The sequence below is a fragment of the Euleptes europaea genome, chromosome 7 (assembly GCF_029931775.1).
Source record: "Euleptes europaea isolate rEulEur1 chromosome 7, rEulEur1.hap1, whole genome shotgun sequence".
NCBI lineage: Eukaryota > Metazoa > Chordata > Lepidosauria > Squamata > Sphaerodactylidae > Euleptes > Euleptes europaea.
The window spans coordinates 37,189,801-37,215,012 of NC_079318.1; the positions used below are offsets into that span (position 1 = coordinate 37,189,801).

The window sequence follows — 25,212 nt, forward strand, 5'->3', positions numbered from 1 at the left end:
TACAGGAGATTAAATCACAATATGTGAGTGGCAAACTAAATTTGCAACCCCACACACATTTTCTTGCTTTCTAATAATAGGTCTGTCCAGTTAGCACCCTTATGGGAAACAAAATAATGCCTTTGAACTGTTTTCCATACAGAAGGAGCTGCTGATACCCTGGCCAGGAGGACAAATCCAAAAGTGTCCGTGTGCCACATCATTCATACGCTTATCCCCAAGCACCCTAGGGCATACAAGGGATGGGCAGACTTAGAGCAAGAGGATTTAGGAAAACCCACCTCTGCCCTCAGGCTATAAGATCATCAGTTGCCCTTAATGCACTCCCTCAACAATGCTGCTGCCTATGATCAGAGCAAAAGGGGGGAAATCCAGACCAGAATGAAAGTAAAGGAAAGAATAATAATAAAAATGACTGGCAGTAGTTGGTATAAGAACATAAGAAAGGTCGTGCTGGATCAGGCCCAACAAGTCCAGCAGTCTGTTCACACAGAGGTCAACCAGGTGCCTCTAGGAAGCCCCCAAAATAAGACGACTGCAGCAGCACCACCCTGCCCATGTTCCACAGCACCTAATATAATAGGCCTGCTCCTCTGATACTGGAGAGAATAGGTATGCATCATAACTAGTATCCATTTTCACTAGTAGCCATGAATAGCCCTCTCCTCCATGTCCACTCCCTATCCATCTAGATTAGAACATTTTTATCCTACTCTTCCAGGGAAGGGAGCTCAAGGCAGCTTAGAGGACTCTCTCTGGATCATTCACAACAGTCCTGTGAAGTAGGGTTGGGCAGTGAAGGAGATCAGCCCAGGCCTCTCAGTCCAGAGACCGTTGCGCCCAACGTTCCCTCCTGCCCCTGGCATCGATTGATCCTGCCTGGCCCAGCGGCGTTTGTGGGCGGCCCTAGCCAGGCGCCATCTTTGTGACGGGCGCCTGAAGCGTTTAAGTGCCTGGCAGTTCCCCCCCTCCCTCCTGCTCCTCCTCCCCTCAGTTGGGCGGTGCTGGTCCGCCGACTCCCCATGAGGCGATTGCTTCTGCCTGCGGGTCGCTGGGGTCGGGGAAGATGGCGGAGAGTTTTGGCGGCGACGGCCGAGCGGCCCGTCCCTCAGGGGACTCGGGGCAGGTGTGGTGCCTCAAGCGAGCGGGGATGGGCGACGAGTGGCTGCTGCTGGAGGCCGGCAGCGAGGTGAGAGGGGGGGTGGTGGTCTTCGACCCCAGGGTTTGAGGGAGGGGGAGCCGGCGAAGAATCAGGGGGCGACGAGCGGGCTTGGCGGGAGGGGAAACTTGGCGCTTCCAAGAAGGGGCATGGCAACTTTCAAGCCTGCTTCCCTTGAGGGGTTTGGGACATGGGCCTTGGCCGGTGCTTCCTCGTTCAAAGGGCTGTTTAGTTCTAATCTAACTGTAGTTTTTTTTACATTCCTGTACCTATATTCCCTATATGACCCTAGAAGCTAAAATGACTCAACTGAGGCTGTCGTATTTTGGTCACGTCGTGAGACGACAAGAGTCACTGGAAAAGACTAGGAAAAGTGGAGGGCAGCAGGAAAAGAGGAAGACCCAACAAGAGGTGGACGGACTCAATAAAGGAAGCCGCAGCCCTCAATTTGCAAGACCTGAGCAAGGCTGTCAAAGATAGGACATTTTGGAGGACTTTCATTTATAGGGTCGCCATGAGTCGGAAGCGACTTGACGGCACTTAACACACACACACCTATATTCCCGCTGTTTTATAGATTTCCCTTTAATATCTTTGGCTGCTGTTTTCAATTCTGGCTTTTACTCTAAAATGTAATGCATCTTTCTTACTCTGTTGGAGATTGCTCTTATTTGTTGTTTTATCATGTTGATTAATATTTTTTTTAAAAAAAACAACTTTGAAGAGTGGTACAAATACATGAAGCTGCCTTCTACTGACTCAGACCTTTGGTCCATCAAAGTCAGTATTATCTACTCAGACCGGCAATGGCTCTCCAGGGTCTCAGGCAGAGAAAGGTCTTTCGCATCACCTACTTGCCTGGTCCCAACTGGAGATGCCGGGGATTGAACCTGGGACCTTCTGCATGCCAAGCAGATGCTCTACCACTGAGCCACAGCCCCTCTTGTTCTCATTTTGTCTTTTGCATCATAATTTATGTGCAGCTGCCAAAGCAGGGCTTCCCCTGAACCAAATTCTAAAAGTATGTGGAGAGTAGTTCAGTAGTCTCTCTGTTTATTTATGTGCTTCATTTGTATCCTGTCTTTCTCCCCAATGGGAACCTAAAGCAGCTAGCATCATTTTCCTCTCCTCTGTTTTATCTTCACAATAACCCTGTGAGGTAGATTAGGCTGAGAGCATGTCAGTGGCCTAAGCTTAACCATTAAGCTTCCATGGCATGGCAGAGTGGAGACTTGAACCTGGGTCTTCCTGATCCTTGGCTGATATTAACCACTACAGCACATTGGCTCTTGAGTTCCACTAGTCTTAACAGACTACGGCTGTGTGAAATGTTTCCAATTTAGCAGAAGTTAGTAGCTATGTACGTCTTGGCTGTTCACCTATATTTTTTCCAAGAGAACTGTGGTCTGATGCATCAGTAGAAATGGCTGCCTCTTGTGTTTTTCTTGTAAATACGTATCAGAGTGTAAAACAAACCTAAGCAGAAGTGAATTAAGATTGAACTAACTCAACTAGCACTGTGCTGGGTTTTAGTTAATAGTAGATTTCTTTGAAGATGTTCTGGGCAAGATTGCTAGGCATGGCTTGGATGCTACAATAGTATAAATGATTGATCTCAATATACGTGATTTTGCTCTCTGCTTGGGATGGCAAAAGCAAGAGGATTATCGGGCATGTGACATATCACAATACATGGTTGGAATGGACTTGAAGAGTCACAATTAATGTAGGCCTGATTCAGTCTGATTATACTCCTGGAAACAAAAACATTTAAGACACCATAACAAATAATGGGGAGGGAAGTCAGATCTCGGAAACTAAGCAGGGTCAGCCCTGGTTAGTATTTGGATGGGAGACCATCAAGGAATACCAGGGTTGCTATGCAGAGGAAGGTATCGGCAAACAACATCTGTTAGTCTCTTGCCTTGAAAACCCCATAATGGTCACCATAAGTCAGCTGCGACTTGATGGCACTTTACGCGCACACACACACACACACAACAAACAATGTGTCAGAAGTTTTTTCAAAGGCTTGTATAATTTTAGGGAGAACAGTGTGAAGAACATTGAAGTCACAGGGCGGTTGGGAAAGTTTATGACTTGGAAACTGTGATTGTTCCTTAGAACTCTACACACATGAAGCATGGTGATCTCAAAAGCCACGTGGTTGTGAGGCTGAGCCTTATTGTGAGCAGATTCTCTGGGAATCCTTGCTCACCTGAACACATGAAGCTGCCTTATACTGAATCAGACCCTTGGTCCATCAAAGTCAGTATTGTCTACTCAGACCGGCAGTGGCTCTCCAGGGTCTCAGGCAGGGGTCTTTCCCATCACCTAGTGGAGATGCCGGGATTGAACCTGGGACCTTCTGCATGCCAAGCAGATGCTCTACCACTGAGCCACAGCCCCTCCACGCGTGGGGATGACACAGCTCTGAAGGATCTTGAGGAGTCTGGCCTCATTCAAGAGTTTGTGAGCCATTAGGAAGCTGTGTCAACTGCAGTGTTTGGGAAGTTTGGGAAAGAGGGAAAAAATGGTACATGTCTTGAGACCTGAAGGGAGTGCAATGAAAATATTTGGGCACTACAGTCTAGGTATTAACATCCCATGTTGATGCAGATTGAATTGTTATAGAAAACAAGAATTAATGTCAAAATACCTGATAAGCCTCTATCCAAATTAATTTGCATTCTGGAGAATGTGTAATAACAATGGCTTTCTCTTATACTTACTGGCGGTTAGTTTTTACTTGTATTGGTACAGATGGCTACATAGGATTTGTCTGTTACTCAGCACAGTCCTCTTTTTAAACAGACATGTTCTTTACCTTGTTTGCAAAATAATCATTTGTTCAAAGGGTTTCTATTATGTTTTGACTATGAGATTAAAAAGTGGCACAGTGAAATACTGTTCCTAGAGGAATATTTGCATGGTGTTTTACTGTATTTCCTTGAATTATGGTAAGGAAGTAATTAATTCAGAGTGAGCATACTTTCCATAACAGTTTATTCTAAAGTGAATTTATTAGGATTTTTTTATTTTTATGTTCAGGTTACTATAGGTCGTGGAGCTGGTGTCACGTACCAGTTGATGTCAAAATCCTGTCCATTGATGATCTCACGGAACCATTGTGTGTTCAAGCAAAATACTGATGGCCAGTGGACAGTGACAGATAATAAGGTACAGAAAATTATTATAACGGATTATGACTTTAAAGAAGTTGAATGTGGAATCCAATTCAAAAGCATGGGGTTAGATCCAGACTAAATTGGCAGGTTACACAGAATTTCCCCTTTCTGCTGCATACCCTCCATAGTAGTTCCTCAGGGTCCCCATCCCCGAGGAGTGGCATTTGTGGAGATCAGTGAGCTGGAATGGGGAGGCAGGAAAGTTCTGTTCCACTGAAGCAAAATACAGTCTAGATTTGACCATGATCTGGAGGATCAGGCTAACTATAAAAACGTGCTCATTTTGAATATAATCAGTTGGGTCTGACCGAGTAACTTTTCTGTCTGGAATTGAGAATTACCTCCAGAAAGTGGAATTATTTTCTGAGAGAATTGCTGAGGATGGAAGAGCATGTGGTCTTCATGCAGGTGAGGGCTGCATAAATTGAAGCTATCCTGTTTTATCCACACATTAAATGTGTGGGGTTGGTTAATTGAGAGCTAGTCATTGGTATGGGGCTTCGGCCTTAGTAAGGATTAGCTCTTCCTTGTTCTAACATTGTTCACCTCACTAAACTGGCATGAGAACATAAGAAGAGCCCTGCTGGATCAGAGCTGTGCTCCATCTAGTCCAGCATCTGGGTTCACACAGTGGCCAACCAGTTCCTCTGGAGAGCCAGCAACAGAGCATAGCGGCCGAGTCCTTCTCCTGATGTTGCCTCCTTGCGCTGGTATTCAGGAGATTTTCTGCCTCTAAATGTGGAGGTTCCCTTCAGTCACCTTTGCTGGTAGCCGCTAGTAGACCTATCCTCCGTGAATCTGTCTAATCACCTTTTAAATCTTTCTATGCCTGTGACCATCACAACATCCTCTGGCAGTGAATTCCACATTTTAATCACTCCTTCAGTAAAGAAGTATTTTTTTAAAGAAGTTTTATTTTTAAGAAACACAAACATAAAAACATTAAAGCATAAATGCAATATAACAATACACGTGGAGCTTAGCTTCAAAATTACAACTCAGTTATCAACTTTTTTGAATTACATTACTCTTTGTTCTCATATTTTTCCATATATAATAACATATTTATTACTTGTTTTAGACATATATTAGTCAAATCTTTCTTATTCTGTTTTAATTTAGTTTAATTCTGTTCCAAATTTTTAGCTGTATAATTAAAAAAAAAATTTCCCCTGAAATTCTGAAATTGATCTATTATGTATAAAAGATGTCAGTTTTGCCATGGTTCCATACTCTGTTATTTTATTAATCCACTCATCTAAATCTGGGTATTTCTCTGTTTTCCATTTTCTCGCATATATCACTCTTGCCACCATAAGAAGTATTTCCTTTTGTCTGTCCTAAATCTAGTGTCCATCAAATTCATTGGATGGAGTTGTAATATTTTGGGAGAGGGAAAAAAGTTCTCCACTCTCTCTCTGTTTCCTCAAGTCGCATCCAACTTATTGCAACCCTATGAATTAATGACCTCCAAAATGTCCTGTTGTTAACAGCCTTACTCAGTTCTTACAAACTGAGAGCAGTGGATTCCTTTATGGAGTCAATCCATCTCATGTGGCGTCTTCCTCTTTTCCTGCTGCCTTCAGCTTTTCCTAGCATTATTGTCTTTTCCAGGGAGTCTAGTCTTCTCATAATGTAACCAAAGTTTGGTAATTTTAGCTTCTAGGGAGAGTTCAGGCTTGATTTGATTATAGAACCCACTCTTTCTACCCCGTGCATAATTTTATACATCTCTATCAAGTGCCCAATCATCTTTTTTCTGAACTGAAAAAACCCATACTCTTCAGCCTTTCTTCATAGGAAAGGTGCCCCCCACCCCTTAATCATCTTGGTTGCCCTCTCCTGTACTTTTTCCAGTTCTACCATGTCCTTTTTGAGATATGGTGACCAGAACTCCATACCGCATTGCAAATGAGGCCTCAGCATAGATGTGTACGGGGGCATTACAAAGTTGGTTGTCTTATTTTCAGTCCCTTTCCTAACAGTCTCCACCATAGAGTTTGCCTTTTTCACTGCTGCAGCACACTGGGTGGACGCTTTCATTGAACTATCCACTACGACCCCAAGGTCTTTTTCCCTCTTAGTCTCAGCAAGTTCAGACCCTATTAGCATGTACTTAACATGGGGATTTTGGGTTCCAATGTGTATCACCTTACACTTACTAACAAAACTTCATTTGCCATGTTGTTGCATCACCCAATTTGTGGAGACTGTTCTGGAGCACTTCACAGTCGGCCTTGGTTATCTGCCAGTTTGGCCACTACACTGCTCACTCCCAATTCCAGAGCTATTATGAATAAATTAAATAGCACAAGCCTCAATACCGATCCGTGTGGGGCCCCACTGCTTACTTCCCTTCATTTTCTGTTCATGTGGCATTCTCATATTGATTTGGAAAGTATTTTGTATTGCTGTAGGAGGAATCATATTAAATATTGACTTATTTTGGGGAACTGTATTTAACCGAAACCTTTGATGTCTTTGTGTTTTAACGTAGCTGATGAGAGGGGCAGCATCTCAACATACGAATTCGATTCTAAAGCAGGTTGTCTTCCTTTGACTGTGCATATATTTGTAAACAAATACCTGTGGACTTATTAATCCAAAAGTAAAGGAGAGTTTGTAATAGATAGTTGTGCTTAGATTTTCTTCTGAAAGGTTTTTCAGGTTAATGTATACAGGAGCCTGTCTGCTAATTCTTGTAGCAGTACTGTTTTGGTTTTTGATCACAAATATAACAGGAAATACCCATAAAGGTATTAAGAGTTCCATTTTCCATTCTAGAGCCTCTTATGCAACAGGTGATGTGAAAAGCCCCCCCCCCCCCCCCGTGGGCCTTTAAGCATGTTATAGGTTATTGTCGAAGGCTTTCACGGTCAGAGTTCATTGGGTCTTGTAGATTATCCGGGCTGTGTAACCGTGGTTACACAGCCCGGATAACCTACAAGAACCAATGTTATAGGTTGTTTGGGCAATGTGATATCTGTTTGTCCAGTGGTGGAAAGTGCTATCAAGTCACAGCCGACTTATGACAACCCTGTAGAGTTTTCAAGGAGAGAAAAAGAGAGGTGGTTTGCCATTACCTGCCTCTAAATAGCAACCCTGGACTTCCTTGGTGTTCTCCCATCCAAGTACTAACCAGAACTGATCCTGCTTAGCTTCTAAAATCTGATGGGATCAAGCTAGCCTAAGCCAACCAGGTCAGGGTCTTCTTAGTGTTGGTGAATGGTTAATATTTTTTGAGAAAGGGAGAACTATGCCAGCTGATAGATAACATCAGTATAAATATACAGAGTTGCTGCTTTCCCACAATCAACACTGTTGGTGACTTTCTATTGGCTCCTAATATGGTTTACAATGGCAGTAATCTGACAGTCAGCCAATCAGCAGTGGAAGTAAGTTATGGAGAAATGATGGTTTTACAAATGTCTAGAAGGGGTTTGCTAGCCGCAACCTGATTTTGCTAGCCGCAGGATTGTTTTGGCCTTTGAGGTAGAAATTGGGGCCAAGCCTGGCAGCAACCACTGGGTGACTTGCTGCCAACTGATGTTTATGACTCACCCAAGCCTGGCTGCTTGCTACTGTTCAACAGCAGCCAACCCACAAAAGCCAGTGTGGCATAGTGGTAAGAGTTTTGGACTAGGATCTGGGAAACCCAGGCTCAAATCCCTATTCTGCCAAGGAAGGTGACTGGGTGACCTTGGGGCAGTCATACACTCTCAGGCTAACATACCTCACAGGATTGTTGTGAAGATAGAACGGAGAAGAGCAGAATGATGTAAACTTCTTGGGTTCCCAATTTTTGCTTTTGTTTCTGATATTTCCTCCTTGGCCCGAGCTTACATCCCATGAGGCGCTCCCCTCAGTAGTGTTTAATGTACTATATACATTTGGATAACAAATAATGCTTTGTGCATTTAAGTCTTTCTCCATTTGTTTTTGATTGCTGTACGTGTATGTAATTCCATTGATATTACAATACTCAGCATGCCTGAGTACAACATTGTACTCTTTGATTTGACAGGTGTTGGTATTGCAACGTTTTCTCCATTTGTCTCTTAAAAAAACTTTTATTGTCATATTCTCAAGTATCCAGTAACAATATTATTTAGCTTTTTGGAATAAATGCTTCATCAGTATGGAGTGTATATGATAGTGTGATTTAAAGTCTTCTCTAATGGCTTCTTCAGCTATTTCCTATTCACTTGTAAAGCAGAGAATAAACTGCTTGTCCTCATATCTTATTACTAGGCACAATAAGCCTGCCAATCACTGTTGTTCTAAAAGTGCTAGAGCTATGAGCAAAGTGGATTACTGCACTTATAGTTTTGATATTATTTAAGGAATGCCAGTTTATATTGCATTTTTTCCCTGAAAGTACTTTATTTTTGCAAAAATATATATGCTTCTGTAGTTTTCTTTAAAAACAACAACAAACAACTCTTTCTCCCCCCCCTTCCATCTGCAGAGTCTGAATGGTGTCTGGCTAAATTTTGAACGCATTGATCCATCAAAGGCCTATCTTCTACAAGAAGGTGACTTTATTCAGTTAGGAGTGCCTTTAAAACATAGAGAAACAGCTGAATATGAATATACGTTAATAAAGGATGAATGGAAGAAAGTTAGTCCCCTTTTAGCATTGAAAAATGACCAGCTGACTGAGAAAATGAAAGATGTGAGGGCTAAACGTAAAGTTAGCTTGGAGGAAGTAGACTCTTCAGGTGTGGAAGGACCTTCCAGTTTCAGGTCTAAGAGAGACAGGCTGTCCTCTGATGCTGATTCTTTAGGGAAATCTGAGGCAGTCGGTACAGAATTGTCCAAACAACCAACAGAAAACATGGATGTAGTGCTACCTCCTCCAAGACCGAGCAAGAAGGAGAAGAAGAAAAATCACTGTAGCGTTGTGCAAGTTGGGAATGCTGCATCTCCCATCTCTAAGGACCTAAAAGCTCCCAGTTTGGCACAGTCTTGGAGTGGTTTGGAAGAAATAATGAAAACACTGGCGGAAATGACAAAGTTAAAAGCCAAGATGCAGGAGAAGCAGACAGCTGTCTTGAACGTGAGGCAGAAGAAGAAGAAGTGTACTCCAAAAGACATCCAGGTTTTAGAGCAGGAGTTGCAAGACTTGCAGGACCAGCTCTGCACTGAGCAGGAGCAACAGCAGCAGAGAGTGGAACAGTTGGAAAAGACCTATGAGGAACTAGAGGTAAGCACTACCGTGTACCTGGCACTGTACTATATTTGGAAATGATCTTTAAAGACAGGCATAAGCCAAAAGGAATGACTGGGAAAGAGGTCGGCCTCTTTTTCGTGGACAGAGTGACTCTTATCACAACTGGATTCAAGTTTAGCAGCACCTCAGAGACCCACATGTTTTTATGGGGTATACGCTTTCAAGAATCAAAGCTCTCTTCATCAAATACAAGTAGGAATGGAGATCCCTGAGTTCTTATATCCCGGTCTGAAGGTAGGAGTGGTGTTGCAAGGAAGGGAGTCAGGATGCAAAACTATAATGCAAAATGTTTTCAGCTTAGAGCAGGAAAGAAATGCTTAGGGACAGAAAATTATCATCTGTAGTGAGATAAGAATCCTATGTCCCTGTTCAGCCATGGGGAGGGTCCATTGTTCTGAATTTGCGAATTAACTCAAGTTCAACACTCTCACATTGAAGCTTCTCTGTTTGAGGACTGCCATTCTTAGGTCAGCAATAGAATGAGCTAAGTTTGTTACCTGTAAAAATATGCTAATTCCTAGACTTACTGGACCTTATGCAAACTGTCTCAATAAAAGGAAAACAGTTCTTTAAAATAAGCTTGCTATCTTCTGTGCTTTGCTACCTTCAATATAATCTAATGTATGCATGAAATTATTTTTACTTTCATGTTGTGGTTAATTTCATAATGTTGACTAGTTTGCCCTTTCAAGTTATTTTTGAATAGCTACATAATTATACATATGCCCAAATACTGTACAACATGTACAATTGCTTGTGAAGGAATCCTCTTTCATAAGCTGTGAAGAAATTTGGGCCATTTGTTTATACATGGGAAATTTGTTCATACATGGTGTATAGGACTTGGTCTTATTATAAAGGCTACAGATTTGCTGTTAAGAGCCAATAAAATGTGCAAATTCTTTTCCAAAAGAATTTATTACAAAAGTGAAAAGAACTGGCCAGTGTCACAAGAACAAGATGTTCTGTGGCACCCTAGAGTTCGCGCAGGACAGTCCACCTCTTCAGATAATACTTTTTCAAGATGAACCTGGGGTTTGGGCTGTGTATAGAGAGCTTAGTGGAAGAGCACATGCTTTACATGCAAGAGGTCCCTGTGTTGAAGTTCTGTTGTCTCTGGTAGCAGGCAGGGAAATGATCTGTGGATAACACCCTCCTGTTCAGTGCTGTTCAGAATAGATAGTGCTGAACTGGCTGGACCAGTGGCCTGACGTGGTATAAAACAGCTTGGGGAGGGGCTGTGGCTCAGTGGTAGAGCATCTGCTTGGCATGCAGAAGGTCCCAGGTTCAATCCCTGGCACTTCCAGTTAAAGGAACCAGGCAAGTAGGTGATGTGAAAGACCTCTGCCTGAGACCCTGGAGAGCCACTGCCTGTCTCAGTAGACAATACTGACTTTGAATGACCAAGGGTCTGATTAGGCAGCTTTATGTATTTTTTACATGTTCAAGGGTGTAATCCTGGGCACATGTACTTGAGAATAAGCCCCATTAAACCTAGTAACACTCACTGCTGAGTAAATATACATGTGGTCAGAATGGATATTGCTGGAACTCCCTGGCCACTAGGTTTGAAAAATGTTTAGTAGAAATCAGTTACAAATCTGATTTCCATTAAAAAATTATCTACTCTTACCTGATAGATAGCATAAAGACAGGAAGGGTACTTTTTGTGATGGTTCTGTGCTGGTACTTGGGCTGAAAATGAAATAAAAATTGGCTGTAAGACTTAGAGCAGCAATTCTCTTAAAAGCATAGGGTTACTTGCTCTGGGTTAGGAAATTCCTGAAGATTTTGGGACTGAAGTCTTGAGAGGGGGTGTTTGGGGAGGAGTGGGGTATGATGCCATAGAGTCCACCTTCCTAAGTGGCCATTTTCTCCTGGGTGGGGGGGAATGATCTCTGTCCTCTGGAGATTGATTGTAATCCCAGGAGATCTCCAGCCACCACCTGGAGGTTAGCAACCTTATAAAAACATAATGTAGCAAATTCCTTTGCCTTAAAAGATAGTCATCAGGAAGAAAAATTTCCTTGCCACTGATCCCTCATTGATTTTTGGCTCTAAAACACTTCATTTCCACCGGTGTTTCATGGGGGACTACAAAGCTGCTGTTCATTTTTTTCTTTTGTCCTCATGTCCCAATCACTTACCCTTGGAATGATCTCAGGATGTGGCTTCCATTTTCTTTGGCTAGCCTGTATCGGGTACACTAGTTGCAGGAGTCTGATTATTCCTACTACAGCATCCATCAGGTACACACAGGAACAGAAATATTACAACAAGTGTAATTTACACAAGAAGGATTCAAAGGCTCTTCTTATAGCCCACTTACTTCCAGTGCGGTCTCCACATCGTCTCAGTTCATCTTCACCCCTTGATTTCCCCCCCGAGGTTTCAGATTCCTGGCGTTGTGCCTCGACCTCCATGGTCGCTGGTAGGCTCCTAAACCGACAAAGACACAGTCCAAGCCCAGTTGAGCTGAGCAGCTTCTTGTGCCCTGTCAGTCTATCAGGATGCCACTTTCTCTTCTGCTCCCCCTTTTAGATGTGGCTGTTAACAGGTGCAGTAACCATCGGGAGGGTAAGGCAATGAGAAGAATGCAAGCCATGAGAATCAAAAGCAACATCTTCCGCTTCATCCCGTCCTCTGCCGGCAGAATAATTTGATATTCCTCCCTCTATGCAGTTGCCCAGTATTGTGCATTTTGACTAGTAAGATTTGACTAGTAAGATAACCTCAGTGAGTTCAGAAGGGCCCTGGAGGACTGACAAATGGGGAATACTGTCTAATGCCTTGGCCTGACGTTCAGAGGTTCACTGTCTGAATATCAAGGTTCCCTTTAGTTACCATGGCTAGTAGCTGATAAGAACATAAGATGCCCACATGAGAAATATTAGAGATTGGATGTCTTTGGGCTGTAAAACTCAAAGTGATCAGCTGCAGCTGTAGAGGGCTGACTATCAAACATTGCTTGGAATCTGCCCGCCAAATTTTTTGGCAGCCAGGCCTCTTGTTCTTTCAAGTTGTTGCAACTGTTATTTCCTTTTTTAGAAGTTATTTTCAAATCTGTACTCAACAAAACTTGTCACGTTATGAACTGGCCTTCTGTAAAGACTGTTCATATAAGAACCTAATAAATAGCACAGTTCAACTATTCATACAACAGATTAAAAAAGCCACCCTGTAACTAGAAGTCCCAGCAGGCGTTACAGTTGCTTGTGGCAGAGAGCGTCTCTTTTTTTTAGCAAGAAGAAAGCCAGTGGCTTTTCACAGTTATTGTTGCAGCTTATTTAGTTTTTTTGCTAGAAAGGAACCAATACATAGTTGATTTGTGTTCTCCTGACATCCATCAAGTTCTTAGTTCTTTTTATACCTGACTGACAGCCTCTTTTTTGTCATTTAGGGAACGGAGGAACAAGGAGAAGAGAAACTGAAAGAACAACTGGCCCAGGTCCTGGTGCAGGTAACTTAGTACAGTGCTAGGCTATTCCCGTATATTTAATTCTGAACTTATCCCAAGAGTGCACATCAAAACATCCACACAACAGGGTGATGTATGGAAAGGTAGGATATTTTTCCAAGTGGAGGAAACATCCAGGTTTGCAGAAAAATCTCATGGTTTCATCATTTGGAAGCTGATTGCTGTCTTTCCAATTATGGCTCTTATTGGCATATGTTCTTCATTTGAAACATTTAAGATTTATTTAACAATGTATTCCTTCAAACCGGTACATTGCTATGGTAATCAGAAACAGTCATCTTAGCTGAACAATTGTCAGCTGTGCTAGGTTAGATGGATCAGTAATGTGACTCAGCAAATGTGTTAAATGCCGTCAAGTTGCTTCCGACTCATGGTGACCCTATGAATCAGTGTCCTCCAAAAAATCCTATCTTTAACAGCCTTGCTCAGGTCTTGCAAACTGAGAGCTGTGGCTTCCTTTATAGAGTCAATCCATCTTATGTTGGGTCTTCCTGTTTTCCTGCTGCCTTAAACCTTTCCGAGCATTATTGTCTTTTCCAGTGACTCCTGCCTTCTCATAATGTGACCAAAGTACAATAGCCTCAGTTTAGTCATTTTAGCTTCTAGGAACAATTCAGGCTTGATTTCATCCAGAACCCACTTATTTTTTGTTGTTTTTGGGTGGTCCACAGTATCTATAACACTCTCTTCCAACACCACATTTCAAAGGAGGCTACTTTCTTCACATGTATGATGGCTCCCATATTGGACTCATCAGTGATGCATTGGACCAGGAACAGACACCAAACAAAAGGGGATAAGAATGAATAAAGAGCTGCTGAGGGTACCTAAATGGGAAAATTAGTAATAGTCAACAAGCATCAATGAAAGGCTGCTTGCCTGCCGCCGCCAATCTTTTACTGCAATGTATGGTGTGTTCTAGTGCACATTCTACCCTCACACAGGCATAATTAGAAAAACAAAAGATGAGCGTTTCAGAGAGATGCCGTGTTGGTCTGCAGTAGAACAGGTACAGTCGCACTTTAGAGATCAACAAGTTTTTTGGAGAATAAGCTTTTGAGAGTCAAAGCTCCCTTCATGAGATGCAAATTAGAATGGGTCCTGGAGCCCTTATATCCCAGTCAGAAGATGGGAGAGGTGTTGCATGGAAGGGAGTCAGGATGCAGAGGTACAATGCAAAATGTTTTCAGCTTGGTTAGAGCAGGGAAGAAATACTTAGGGGCAGAAAATTAGCATCTGTAGCGAGATAATCCTAAGAATTCAGCCCTGGGAGCGGGGTCCATTGTTATGAATTTGTGAATGAACTCAAGTTCAGTAGTCTTTTTTTTTTTAAAACCTCCCCTTTGAAGCTTCTCTGTTCTAAGACTGCCACTCTTAGGTCAGAAATGGAATGACCTGGAAGATTGAAATGTTCTCCCACTGGTTTTTGAGGGTTGTGGTTTTTAATGTCAAATTTATGCCCATTTATTCTTTTGCAGTTGTTTGTCCTCTGTAGAGAGCAGAAGGGTATTGCTGACATTTGATGGCATGTATAACGTTGGAAGAAGTGAATGAACCTGAGATGGTATAGCTGGTATTGTTGGGTCTGGTGACTATTGTCAGAGTGAGTATGGGGACCAAGTTGGCATCTTGGTTTGTTGCAGGCCTTGGTCCCAGAGTCCGTGTCCATGTTAGGGAAGGCATTGTTGGTGAAAAGCTGTTTAAGGTTAGGAGGCTGTCTGTGTACAAGAAAAGGTTTCCGTTCCAATGCTTGTGAGGAAGGAGTATCATTGTCCAGCATTGGTTGTAGGTCGTTAATGATGTGTTGAACCGGTGTGAGCTGAAAGTTGTATGTGACTGCCAGTGGTTTTCCGTTGTTGTTTTGTTTGGGCCTATCTTGTAGCAGTTTCTCCCTTCAGATCATTCTGGCTTTGTCGATCTGTCTCCTTACTACACCCAGTGGGTGTTGTAATTCCAAAAATGTGTGTTTGAGATCCTGCAGGTGAGAACCTTTGTCGGAAGAATCAGAACAGATGCAGCTGTAGCGTAGACCTTGACTGTAGATGATGGATCGTTTGGTGTGTTTGGGATGATGACTGGAGGCGAGTGGATATATTTGGTGATCAGTAGGTTTCCAGTATAAGGTGGTTTTTATGCTTCCGTTATGTATTTCTAGTGTTGTCTAGAAAATGTACTTCTTGGGTAGATTGGTTCAGATCAGGTTGGTGGTGGGGTGGAAGTTGCTGAAGGCCTGCTTAAATATCTCCAGTGCTTCTTTCCCATGTGTCCAAATGATGAAAATGTCATAAATAAATACATAAATTTCTGGTACAAGAGGGGTGTTAGCAGATGGGAGCTGAGGAAGTACTGCTCTGGGTCAGATAAGAGCAAATCTGTATCTGGAAGGCACCCCATTGGAATGTGTAACATTGATACTTAGCATGAAAAGTGTTCCCCGCACATAGAAAGCTGACATGCCAGGGAGTACTTTATTTCCTGACATCTGTGTGGGGAACTTTTTAGTGTGGAGGAATGTTTGATCATAAGTTTAATCTGCAGTCTGAATGTTTATTTTGGTGGCATCTGTCAGCCAGGGCATCCATTCGGACCCTGGATAAGCATATGTTTAGTATCAAAGCCACTTCCTTTCCCGTGGGAAGTTGAGGTATCGGTGTGAAGACCGGTGGCAGCGATCTCCACTTCAAAGTAAGCCGTCCAATGGTAAAACTGCTATTTGCTCTCGAGGTGACAAATACTCTTCCTTTGATGTAGCTTACCCTTTCATGTCCTACCAATGATGTAACCAAATGTATTGTATGTTCCCTATAAAGATGCCCTGTATTCACCATACCTGCATTCTGACCTTAAGTTCGTTAGAGCTACTGACCCGTTAGCTTTTCTTAATAAATCTTTAAACTCTCTGCTACGTCTGGAGTAAAGTTTATTGCTGAGACACAATGGGGTACTGAAGCCTGACAGTAGGTCAGAATCTCCAAGCCTTCTTTTTTATTTTTGTGTTTAGGAAATAGTATTAATATGTCCACGCGATCCACGCACTCGCTCCTCACAGGGGAGAAAATCCTGATTGATTTTGGTCCGGAGGCGACGACCCCCGAGCAGCGCCCGTCTGGGCTTACCGGGATGCCAACGTGGACCTCCTTGCCCACCAAGCAGAGCAGCGACGGAGAGTTGGGGCCAACGAACTGGTGGCGTCAGACCCTGGTGGTGGATTCTACCGGGGGTCACTAACCGCCCGGTACGGTGAGGAGGGGGAACGAAACCGAAAGGCCGTGCCTACAGAACGGTTGGAGGAGCCCTCGCTCACCCACTCCCCGGTCACCCCGGCTGTTGTCGCCTCGGAGGAAGTTGCCCTGCTTCACGGCCAGAACCAGATGTTGGTTCTACAGAATTGGGACCTGCAGACACGGATGGACGCACTGCAGAGGGACTTGGGTATTGTTCTGGGGGAAGTGAGGGAGCTCAGACAGACCCCGCAGCAACCCCCAGCGGGCTCTCTGGCCACTGCGGAAACTCCCATCAGTAGAGAGGCACCCTCGCTCAGGCGACCTACCACCAGAGATCTGAAGGTGTCCTTTGACGGATCCAGCACTCAGCTACCATACTTTCTACTCCAAGTGTCCGGGTTTATGAAGAATCAAGGGGAAACCTTTCCTTCAGAGGAGACCCGGGTCAGATACATGATCAGCCTACTGGAGAGGGAAGCGATAGAATGGGCAGTAACGGCGGCCGAAACTATGCCTGGGGCCTTGAAATCCCTGACGGAATTTATGTCTGCGTTGCGCCGTCGTTTTGAGGATCCCCACAGTGGGGAAAAGGCTAAGATTGCCATGCGTCGTTTGAAGCAAGGTACCCGCTCCGTGAGTACGCTCAGGACTTCCAGTCCCTAACCTGTAAGATAAGGGAATGGAGCGAGGCCGCTAAAGTCCAACACTTCCGAGAAGGACTGCGTTGGGAAGTGCTGGACGGCTGTTTGACCCTGGGAGATCCGGAGTCGGTGGAGAACTGGATTAAATTGGCGGCCTTGGTGGAGACTCGCAAGCTTACCCTCCAGTTCTCTAAGGATCGCCCGTCAAAGGTAAACCCCGCGGCTCCCACCAAAAGGGGCAACACAGCAGAACTGTGGCGAGACGGAAAGAACCGAGGGACTTTTAGCCTGGATAGGGCGCGCCGCTTCAGGGAAGGAGCATGTCTCCAGTGCGGAAAGATGGGTCATTTCGCGGCGAAATGTCCCGGCACATTGGCGGAAGGGTCTGGCAACCGGGCGATCCGAGAACGAGAGTTTACGCCACCTCAGGCCCAGGATCGTAAGACGGCTGAAGGGACTACCGGCCGGCGCGGGACAGCGGCTCTGCAAGCAGAACCGGCAGACGACCATAATCTTCTGGATCTTTACAGTGAGCCCTCGCCGGCAAAAAACGAGGACAGCCTTCTGTGAGTGAGCCGGCACGGAGGGCACCCTCGGAAGAAACCAAACCGGCTCCATTTAGGGTGAGTGACCAGGGAGAAACGCTGCTGCTACCTGTTGTTTCAGAACCCCCGGGGAGGGGAACCTGTGGCTGTTGTTGCTATCCTAGACTCCGGGTGTTCCTGGACCTTGATTGATCAGGCTGTGGTAGAGCGCCTGAAAGTCGGAACTCGAGAACTGGCCCAGCCCTTGCATTTCCATCAAATGGATGGGAGCGATCTTCGGGGGGGGGGGGCGGTCCATTTGCGCTCTCGGAAAGTGTTGCTGGGGGTGGGAAACCACTGGGAACAGATCCACTTCACGGTAGTACCTAAGATCTCCTACCCAGTAGTTCTCGGCAGCAACTGGCTGGCGGGGCACAACCCGAGCATTGATTGGGAACAGAGGCGGGTTGTGTTTCGGGCTCCCCAGTGCGAGAGACACGGCCGGGACGACATTCCCGGAGGCGAAGGGGGGGGATGCCGCTGCGATTGAGACCCACGCGCTGCCCCTGGAGTATAGTGACTTTGCGGATGTGTTTGAGGGGACGGACTGTGACCTGTTACCCCCTCACCGCACGACGGAATGTACTGTAGAACTACTTAAAGACATTAAGCCTTCCAAAGCCCGAGTTTATCCCATGAGCCCCCAAGAGAAGGCGGTACTGCGGGAATTCCTGGACAAGAACTTGGAGCAGGGTTTCATATGGCCGTCCAAGGCTGCGTTTTCTTCTCCCTGCTTCTTTGTGAAGAAAAAGGGGACCTCTGATCTCATACTGTGTGTAGACTATAGGGGGCTTAACGCAATTACAGAGACTAATGCCTACCCCATTCCTTTAATTCCGGACCTCCTGAGTGCTCTCCAGGAGGGCTGTGTGTTCTCGAAGCTTGACCTGGCAGAAGCCTACTACCGGGTCCGAATCAAAGAGGGGGATGAAGCAAAGACGGCCTTTTCTTGTTGTTACGGATTGTTTGAATTTATGGTAATACCGTTCGGTCTTTCTGGGGCACCGTCATGCTTCATGCAATTAATTAATGAGATCCTCCATCTACTGTTTAAAGGGATAATCGTTTATTTGGACGATATTCTGATATACTCCAGGGACCCCGAGGAACACCGGGGTTTGGTGCGGGAGGTTTTGCGTTGCTTAAGGGATAATCATTTATATGCTAAGCTGTCCAAGTGTGCTTTCAACCAAAACCAGTTGTCTTTTCTCAGATATGTTATGTCCCCCCAAGGTTTGATTATGTCCCCCCAAGGCAGACAAACACAGGGCACCCCAATGGGAATTAAAGGTCGGAGGGAAGGTGTACCTCTCCACCAAGAATCTCAGATCTTTACGTCCGTGCAAGAAACTAAGTCAGAAGTTTGTGGGGCCGTTCACAATCTCCCGGGTTATCAATGAAGTTACGGTGGAGTTGGAACTGCCAAAAACTTTACAGGGGGTACACCCGGTATTTCATGTAAGTCTGTTAAAACCTTTTGTACTGGCACCTGAATGGCACCCTGAACCCGCAGCTGCGACCCCGATCATGGTGCAGGGGGAACAACACTTTGAGATTTCCAAGGTATTAGATTCTCGGGTGCGGAGGGGCCAGCTGGGGTATCTCGTGCATTGGAAACATCTGAACTCTAGCCACGATGAATGGGTGTCCGCTATGCACGTAAAAGCCCCCACCCTGGTAGCAGAATTCCATCGGCTCTACCCCACCAAACCGGGATGTCCCGGGGAGGGATCTTTGGGGAGGCAGAGTGTCATCCAGGGCATCCATTCGGACCCCGGATAAGCATATGTTTAGTATCAAAGCCACTTCCTTTTCCGTGGGAAGTTGAGGTATCGGTGTGAAGACCGGAGGCAGCGATCTCCACTTCAAAGTAAGCCGTCCAATGGTAAAACTGCTATTTGCTCTCGAGGTGACAAATACTCTTCCTTTGATGTAGCTTACCCTTTCATGTCCTACCAATGATGTAACCAAATGTATTGTATGTTCCCTATAAAGATGCCCTGTATTCACCATACCTGCATTCTGACCTTGTTCGTTAGACCTACTGACCCGTTAGCTTTTCTTAATAAATCTTTAAACTCTCTGCTACGTCTGGAGTAAAGTTTATTGCTGAGACGCAATGGGGTACTGAAGCTTGACAGCATCTTTAAGAACAAACACTAAGCTATTGCACATTCTAAATTGATCTGAATGTTGACTAATAACATGTTAGATGTCTTTGGTTGGGGATTTGGTTTACACTCTGAATCTAGAAAATAGGAAGCTACTAGTGGTCCAAAGGGCCTGTTCAGCACCTTTCCAACTAGAATTCATTTGGAAGATAGCCCAAGGGCCATAATATCTCTACATTTTTCCAGAATAAAAACACTGAAGTCTTTGTACCTTTTCAAGGGATACATTTATTTAGAGAGATTGATTAGTGAGTTGATAGATGGGGGGAGTATCAAGTAGAATGTCATGGTTCAGAGTTGTTCATTCAAATTTTATCTATTTTTTTTTTATTTCTCAGCATCGTGCGCTGATGGAAGAACTGAGCCGTAGCAAAAAGGACTTTGAAGAAATAATTAAAGCCAAGGATAGGGAGTTGAAGGAAACCAAGGTATTGAACAGAAGTAGGATGCAGTATAATGAGACAAGTTGGTTCAGGCTTTGCTACAAGGTTGTCCTCTTCTTTGAAGCATCTGTTTTGCATCTTAAGGAAGCTGCTTGCTTATGGGGCTGAGTTTGGGATGGATGTGGCTTCCGAGGCATCTTCATATTGTTGACACCTTCTTACTTCTCACTGTTTAGAAAGTACGTTTCTCATGTCCAATACATTGTCTCTCATATCTAATGCATTCTCTGCAGTTGTTGATCTTGTGTGTTTTTGATTACAGGAGGAGAAAGAGAAGGCAAGAGCACAGAAGGAGGAGGCTTTGAACCAGATGAATGATGTGCTGGAGAATGAGTTGCAGTGTACAATTTGCTCTGAACACTTTATTGAGGTAAAAAACAATTAAAACATGAGACTGAATGGCAAAGTTTCAAGAAGCATTATAATAGCACGAATATTTTGTTCCTTATGGAATCCATTCTTGAAGTTGCCCTACCCAATTTAATTCATTGGTCTTGTATTTATGTAGCTCTCTTCTCCAGACCTGTATGTCTACAAAATATGGATTCCCCTCTGTAGCTCTCTGCAGGGCCTATTCCCTGTTCAGAGTACACTGATATATTTGGTGCTGTTTGGCTATAACAGCGTGGATAGCACCTGTCTCTTTCTATAATTCTTTTTAAGAGCTTTCTTGTACAACATTAGGACATATTGAAGCTGTTGTCTGAGAATTATTTTTTTCTGAAGTTTTGGCAATGTAACTAGTTACTTCCATTCACTGGAAGTACAGTTGCTGGTAAACCCTTTCAAGACAAAAGTATGAAGAGGCTTTCTTGGCTTACTTTTAATGTCTGATTTGGCAGTACGTGAGTGAGCCTTGACCAGATGTGAGCATTCCTCCCTTGGTGTACTGATTTCAAGATGGATGTGGAGGACAAGTGCAAACCATAGTTTGACAGTAAGCTCTGGTTTGTTTGCCATGAAACAAGGGAGGAGAAGGAAGGCATGAGTTAATGGCTAATTGAAGAAACACCAAAATGTTGTGTTATAATTCTGGATTATAATTTTTACAGCTATTGAATGTGCAGGTTTTTTTTTTAGTAAATTTAGGAAGCTCTGTATCTTGATCTGTTGCTTTTCATGTATTAAAGAGAATCTTGATGATAAATGGGTCTGTGCTGTTTTGTAGAGTTTATTTTTTAAATGTGGAATTTTCAGTAGCATAGGGCAGTTTACAGAGAAACTACCAGTGGAGTCATCTTTGCATAGTCATTCTAGTATTCGTTCAAGAAGTAATTAGTCTCCTAATGACGTTTCATACTAACTAATAAATGGGGAAGGTCACCAAATGCAGGCATGGGTTTCAGCCTGATCACCTGGCTCCAACAGTGGTGTGAGTCCTCTCTGCCACAAGTCTCACCCCCACACTTCCTGAAGATTAGATAAAATCTAAGGTATCGATAATAAGATTGCATTCTTTTTAAAAAATCTGATAATTTACAGAGAGAGAGAAAGAAAGAGAATACAAGCCTAGCTAGCCCACCACACCTTTCAGAGGTAGAACCAGGGTTATTCCTTGGGTGGGGGGTAGGGAGAGAGAAACAGTCTTCAGTACAGAGCTTTGTTTTTTATTATTTTAAAGTCAAAAATAGAGTGGGAGGATATATGCCACAAATTGTCGTCAAATAATACTCAAACCAAAGTGTCACCTATACAGAGAAGGTGCACACCATAAGAAATTAGAAAAGCTCATCACATTGCATGAAAGAAATAACCCTACAAAATCTTAATCATTTTCTTCCCATTGTATTCTTCCCACCCAAATATACTTTCTTCTGCACAAGCAAGGAAATAAAGCACCTCACTTTTTCCAGTGATAAATGGGAGAGTGCTCAGATAACTAGTCCATTTTTGCTTTTGCAGGCTGTCACTCTGAACTGTGCACACAGCTTCTGCTCCTATTGCATCAAAGAATGGATGAAGCGCAAGGTGGAATGTCCAATCTGTAGAAGGACAATATTGTCCAAGACCCGATCGCTGGTTCTAGACAACTGTATCGACAGGATGGTGGAAAACCTGGATATTGAGATGAAGCACCGTCGCCTGGCACTCATCAAAGAACGAAAAGGTGAGAGGTGGGTCTTCCGTTCTTAGGCATTTGAACTTTGCTCAACACTTACTTATCGTATTGCTCAGTTAGAAATATATCAGTGGCAAAGGCTTCTGTCCGCATGAAGAGCTTTAAAAAAAATTTTTTTTTAAAACATGTCCAGTACAATTCCAAAGACTGCTTTGGGTTCAGCATTTCAAAAACGATTATACAACAAGATGTATTGATCAGCACTTACTTGACATTGCAGAGGAGGTCCGGCCTACTCACCAGCAAGCCGGTTCCTCTTTGGGTCAAAAGTCACCAAATGTTTTCCTAAGAAAACCCAAAACACCCACTGGGCTCCAGAATTTCTCCTATAGCACAGTGTACACAGTGTAGGTAGGTCTGCCACCAGCTGTCTGTTCCAAAAGGTTTAGCCTTAACAGGGAGGAGCTGAGAGCAACTCTTCCCCAGCTAGTTCCCAAAAGACCAAAAAGACCGCGCCAGCCCTGCAGAGTAGAGATTGTCAGGGGAGGGTAGCTGTCAGCAAACGTTACAAAAGGTAGGTGGTTTACACACACACACACACTTAGGCACTTAGATTTAGCCCTGAAGCCCAAAAAGGTTTCACAGACTCCAAAGTAAAGTCAAAGATTTATTCTAAAGAAATGTGCTCATTACAGAAAGTAAAATATTTGTGGAAGCAAAATAGCGTGAAAACAAGAAAGTCTAACAATTGCTAACTACACATTAATTCTTAAGCAATAGGCAAGGCTTGCAAGAGTTTACAACGACAAAAGGATTTGCTTCAAAATTATTACCAGATTTCCAAATGCAAGGCTTATTTCCATCTTGCAGAGTGTGAGTCCCACAGGGAGTCCTCCTGGGGCAAAGTGATGCAGAATGAGGACACCCCAGCGCATCCTCAAAACTCCATAGTTCTATATCAGAAGAGGTTCAGTCTTATACCTTCCGAATTCATCAGCTGGTGATCAGTCAGCCAATGTAGTCGTCAGGAAAACAATAGACCACATTAATATCGGCCATGTCGTCGCTAGCTCTTTGAAGACATGAGGTAATCTGCATCCCTGCAGTAAATGCAAATCACCAGGAGGTTCTCAGAGTCAGAGACAACTAAGGTGTGACAGATGTGCCACCTTGGAAACAAATGGGCGGTTATGGCCTACAATCAGTGAGGAAGCTTCAGAGGAAAGGTAGTTGTGAAGGAGCTCTTTCCCCCGCTCTCACAGTCTTCAAACAGAAACCAACTTCACTTTGAAGTGCATTTGCTAGGGGCTGACCTTTGTCCCTAGCCCTCAAAGGATTGATATTAAATTCTGCCAGCTAGGAGAAAGCTGCTTCTCTCCCCCTTGCTGGTAGAAAATCACACCAGAAGTTGGATGCTGCTGCTTTCTTATCTTATTGCTTTGTTTTCTGCAGCCCAACAGTTTGTGTAAGTCATCTTTGTTTGGAATGGAAAGGTATGAGTTGGTTTACACGTTAGAAAAAGTACCTGAATTTGAAAGGATAGAAGAGAACCATGGCATTATAAGTTGTGAATGAAGAAGAGTTGGGTTTTTATACCCCACTTTTCTCTACTGTAAGGAGTCTAAAAGTGGTTTACGATCACCTTTCCTCCCCCCTCCCCAACAACAGGCACCTTGTGAGGTAGGTGGGGCTGAGAGAGTTCAGAGGGAACTGACTGGCCCAAGGTCATCCAGCAGGCTTCACATGGAAGAGTGGGGAAACCAACCCGGTTCTCCAGATTAGTCTGCCACTCTTAACTACTACACCACGCTGGCTCTCAATGGTGTACACATCTTTGACAGCTGGGATTCTTCATAGCGTGAAAGTGACTTAGGCCTCAGTTCTTAGGAGTTTAAATAGTAAAGTGTGAATTGACTCCAGGTGGGATTGCCAAAGAAAATTCTCATTTGCAAGCTGCTGGCCTAAATAAAGTATTGGCATTGTTTTCAGCTAATCACTCTTTGTGTGTGTGTTTTTAATTGCAGGGAAGCAAGTCGCTCTGGAGAGCCCAGCATCAGAAAGTGAAAGCAGTAGTATCACCTCTTTCTCAGACAGTGAGAGCAGTAGTGATACCTCAACATTAGACAGTGAGACTAGCAGCCTTACCTCTGTTCGCTCCATCCTGTCAATCAGCAGCGATGAAAGTGATGACTACGAGGGGGACTCTGATAGTCAGCACGTTATCTGAAGAATATGGGCTGCGCCTTCGCAGCCTGGTGGAGTCTGCTGGGAGAAAGGACTGGACGTTTGGGACAGTGAAGAGACTGGAGTTTAAATTGTGGATTAAAAGGGTTTGGCGGGGTCCTGGTTTTTTTCTTTTCTTAAATGGATGTATAATATCTCCAAAGCGTATCATCAAACGCTGTATGACTCAAAACCCACTTTTCATCCTAGACCAGTGGCAACTATAAACTTCTGTTTCTGTTCTTGCTTCAACTACTTCAGGAAGATTACATACTGCTTAGCTTGAAGGCATCAAGTTCACCTCAGCTGAATACCTATTTTGAGCATATCTGTTGGTCGTGCAGGGGCTGTGGCCCCTTAAGCAGCTGAGTTTGAAGGAAGCTTTTACTTTATAGTAGTGGGTTGGCAATAGAAACACCACTGTGGCGATGGACAAAGTTACTTTCCTTACTCACTTCTGCAAACGTAGCCATAGCGGGACAAGGCTATAAGACTGAGACCAGCAACTTGCTTTTTCTGGAACAGAGAGGTAGGGAAGAGGAATAGTGTGACCTGGGCAGTTTGTATGTTTTTGGCTCCATTTTGCTTTTTTGGCAAGTTTAAGTGTGTTGAAAGCCAGGTGTGGGATATGTCCAGGACATATTTGGCCAGTGGGACATCAGTTCCCACCACCATCTTAAAACTGCAAGATTTAGGAAGATTCCTGTAAGATATTCCTGTGTTCAAAACCAGGTGCAAATATTTTATGTAACTGGACACAGCTTTGGTGTGACCTGCAGAAAGACTTCGGAAATCTTGTCTTGCAGTTC

The 25,212-nt window shown here is 44.0% G+C and overlaps 1 protein-coding gene across 1 annotated transcript; it reads left to right on the forward strand.

Annotated features, from left to right (window-relative positions):
• Positions 1 to 1,066: 1,066 nt before the first annotated feature.
• Positions 1,067 to 24,407, forward strand: RNF8 (ring finger protein 8). Its single transcript, XM_056853088.1, has 8 exons — positions 1,067 to 1,189; positions 4,211 to 4,339; positions 8,816 to 9,553; positions 12,981 to 13,040; positions 20,017 to 20,106; positions 20,384 to 20,491; positions 22,024 to 22,228; positions 24,205 to 24,407. The coding sequence occupies exons 1-8, from the start codon at positions 1,067 to 1,069 to the stop codon at positions 24,405 to 24,407; spliced, it is 1,656 nt and encodes a 551-aa protein (XP_056709066.1).
• The last annotated feature ends 805 nt before the right edge of the window (positions 24,408 to 25,212 follow it).

Bases quoted from the DNA above. Each gene is read 5' to 3' on its own strand.
- RNF8 (XM_056853088.1), top strand. From the start codon at position 1,067: ATGGCGGAGAGTTTTGGCGGCGACGGCCGAGCGGCCCGTCCCTCAGGG. The intron at 4,340-8,815 runs GTACAGAAAATT...TTCCATCTGCAG, and splicing joins GGACAGTGACAGATAATAAG to AGTCTGAATGGTGTCTGGCT. The intron at 20,492-22,023 runs GTAAAAAACAAT...TTGCTTTTGCAG, and splicing joins GCTCTGAACACTTTATTGAG to GCTGTCACTCTGAACTGTGC.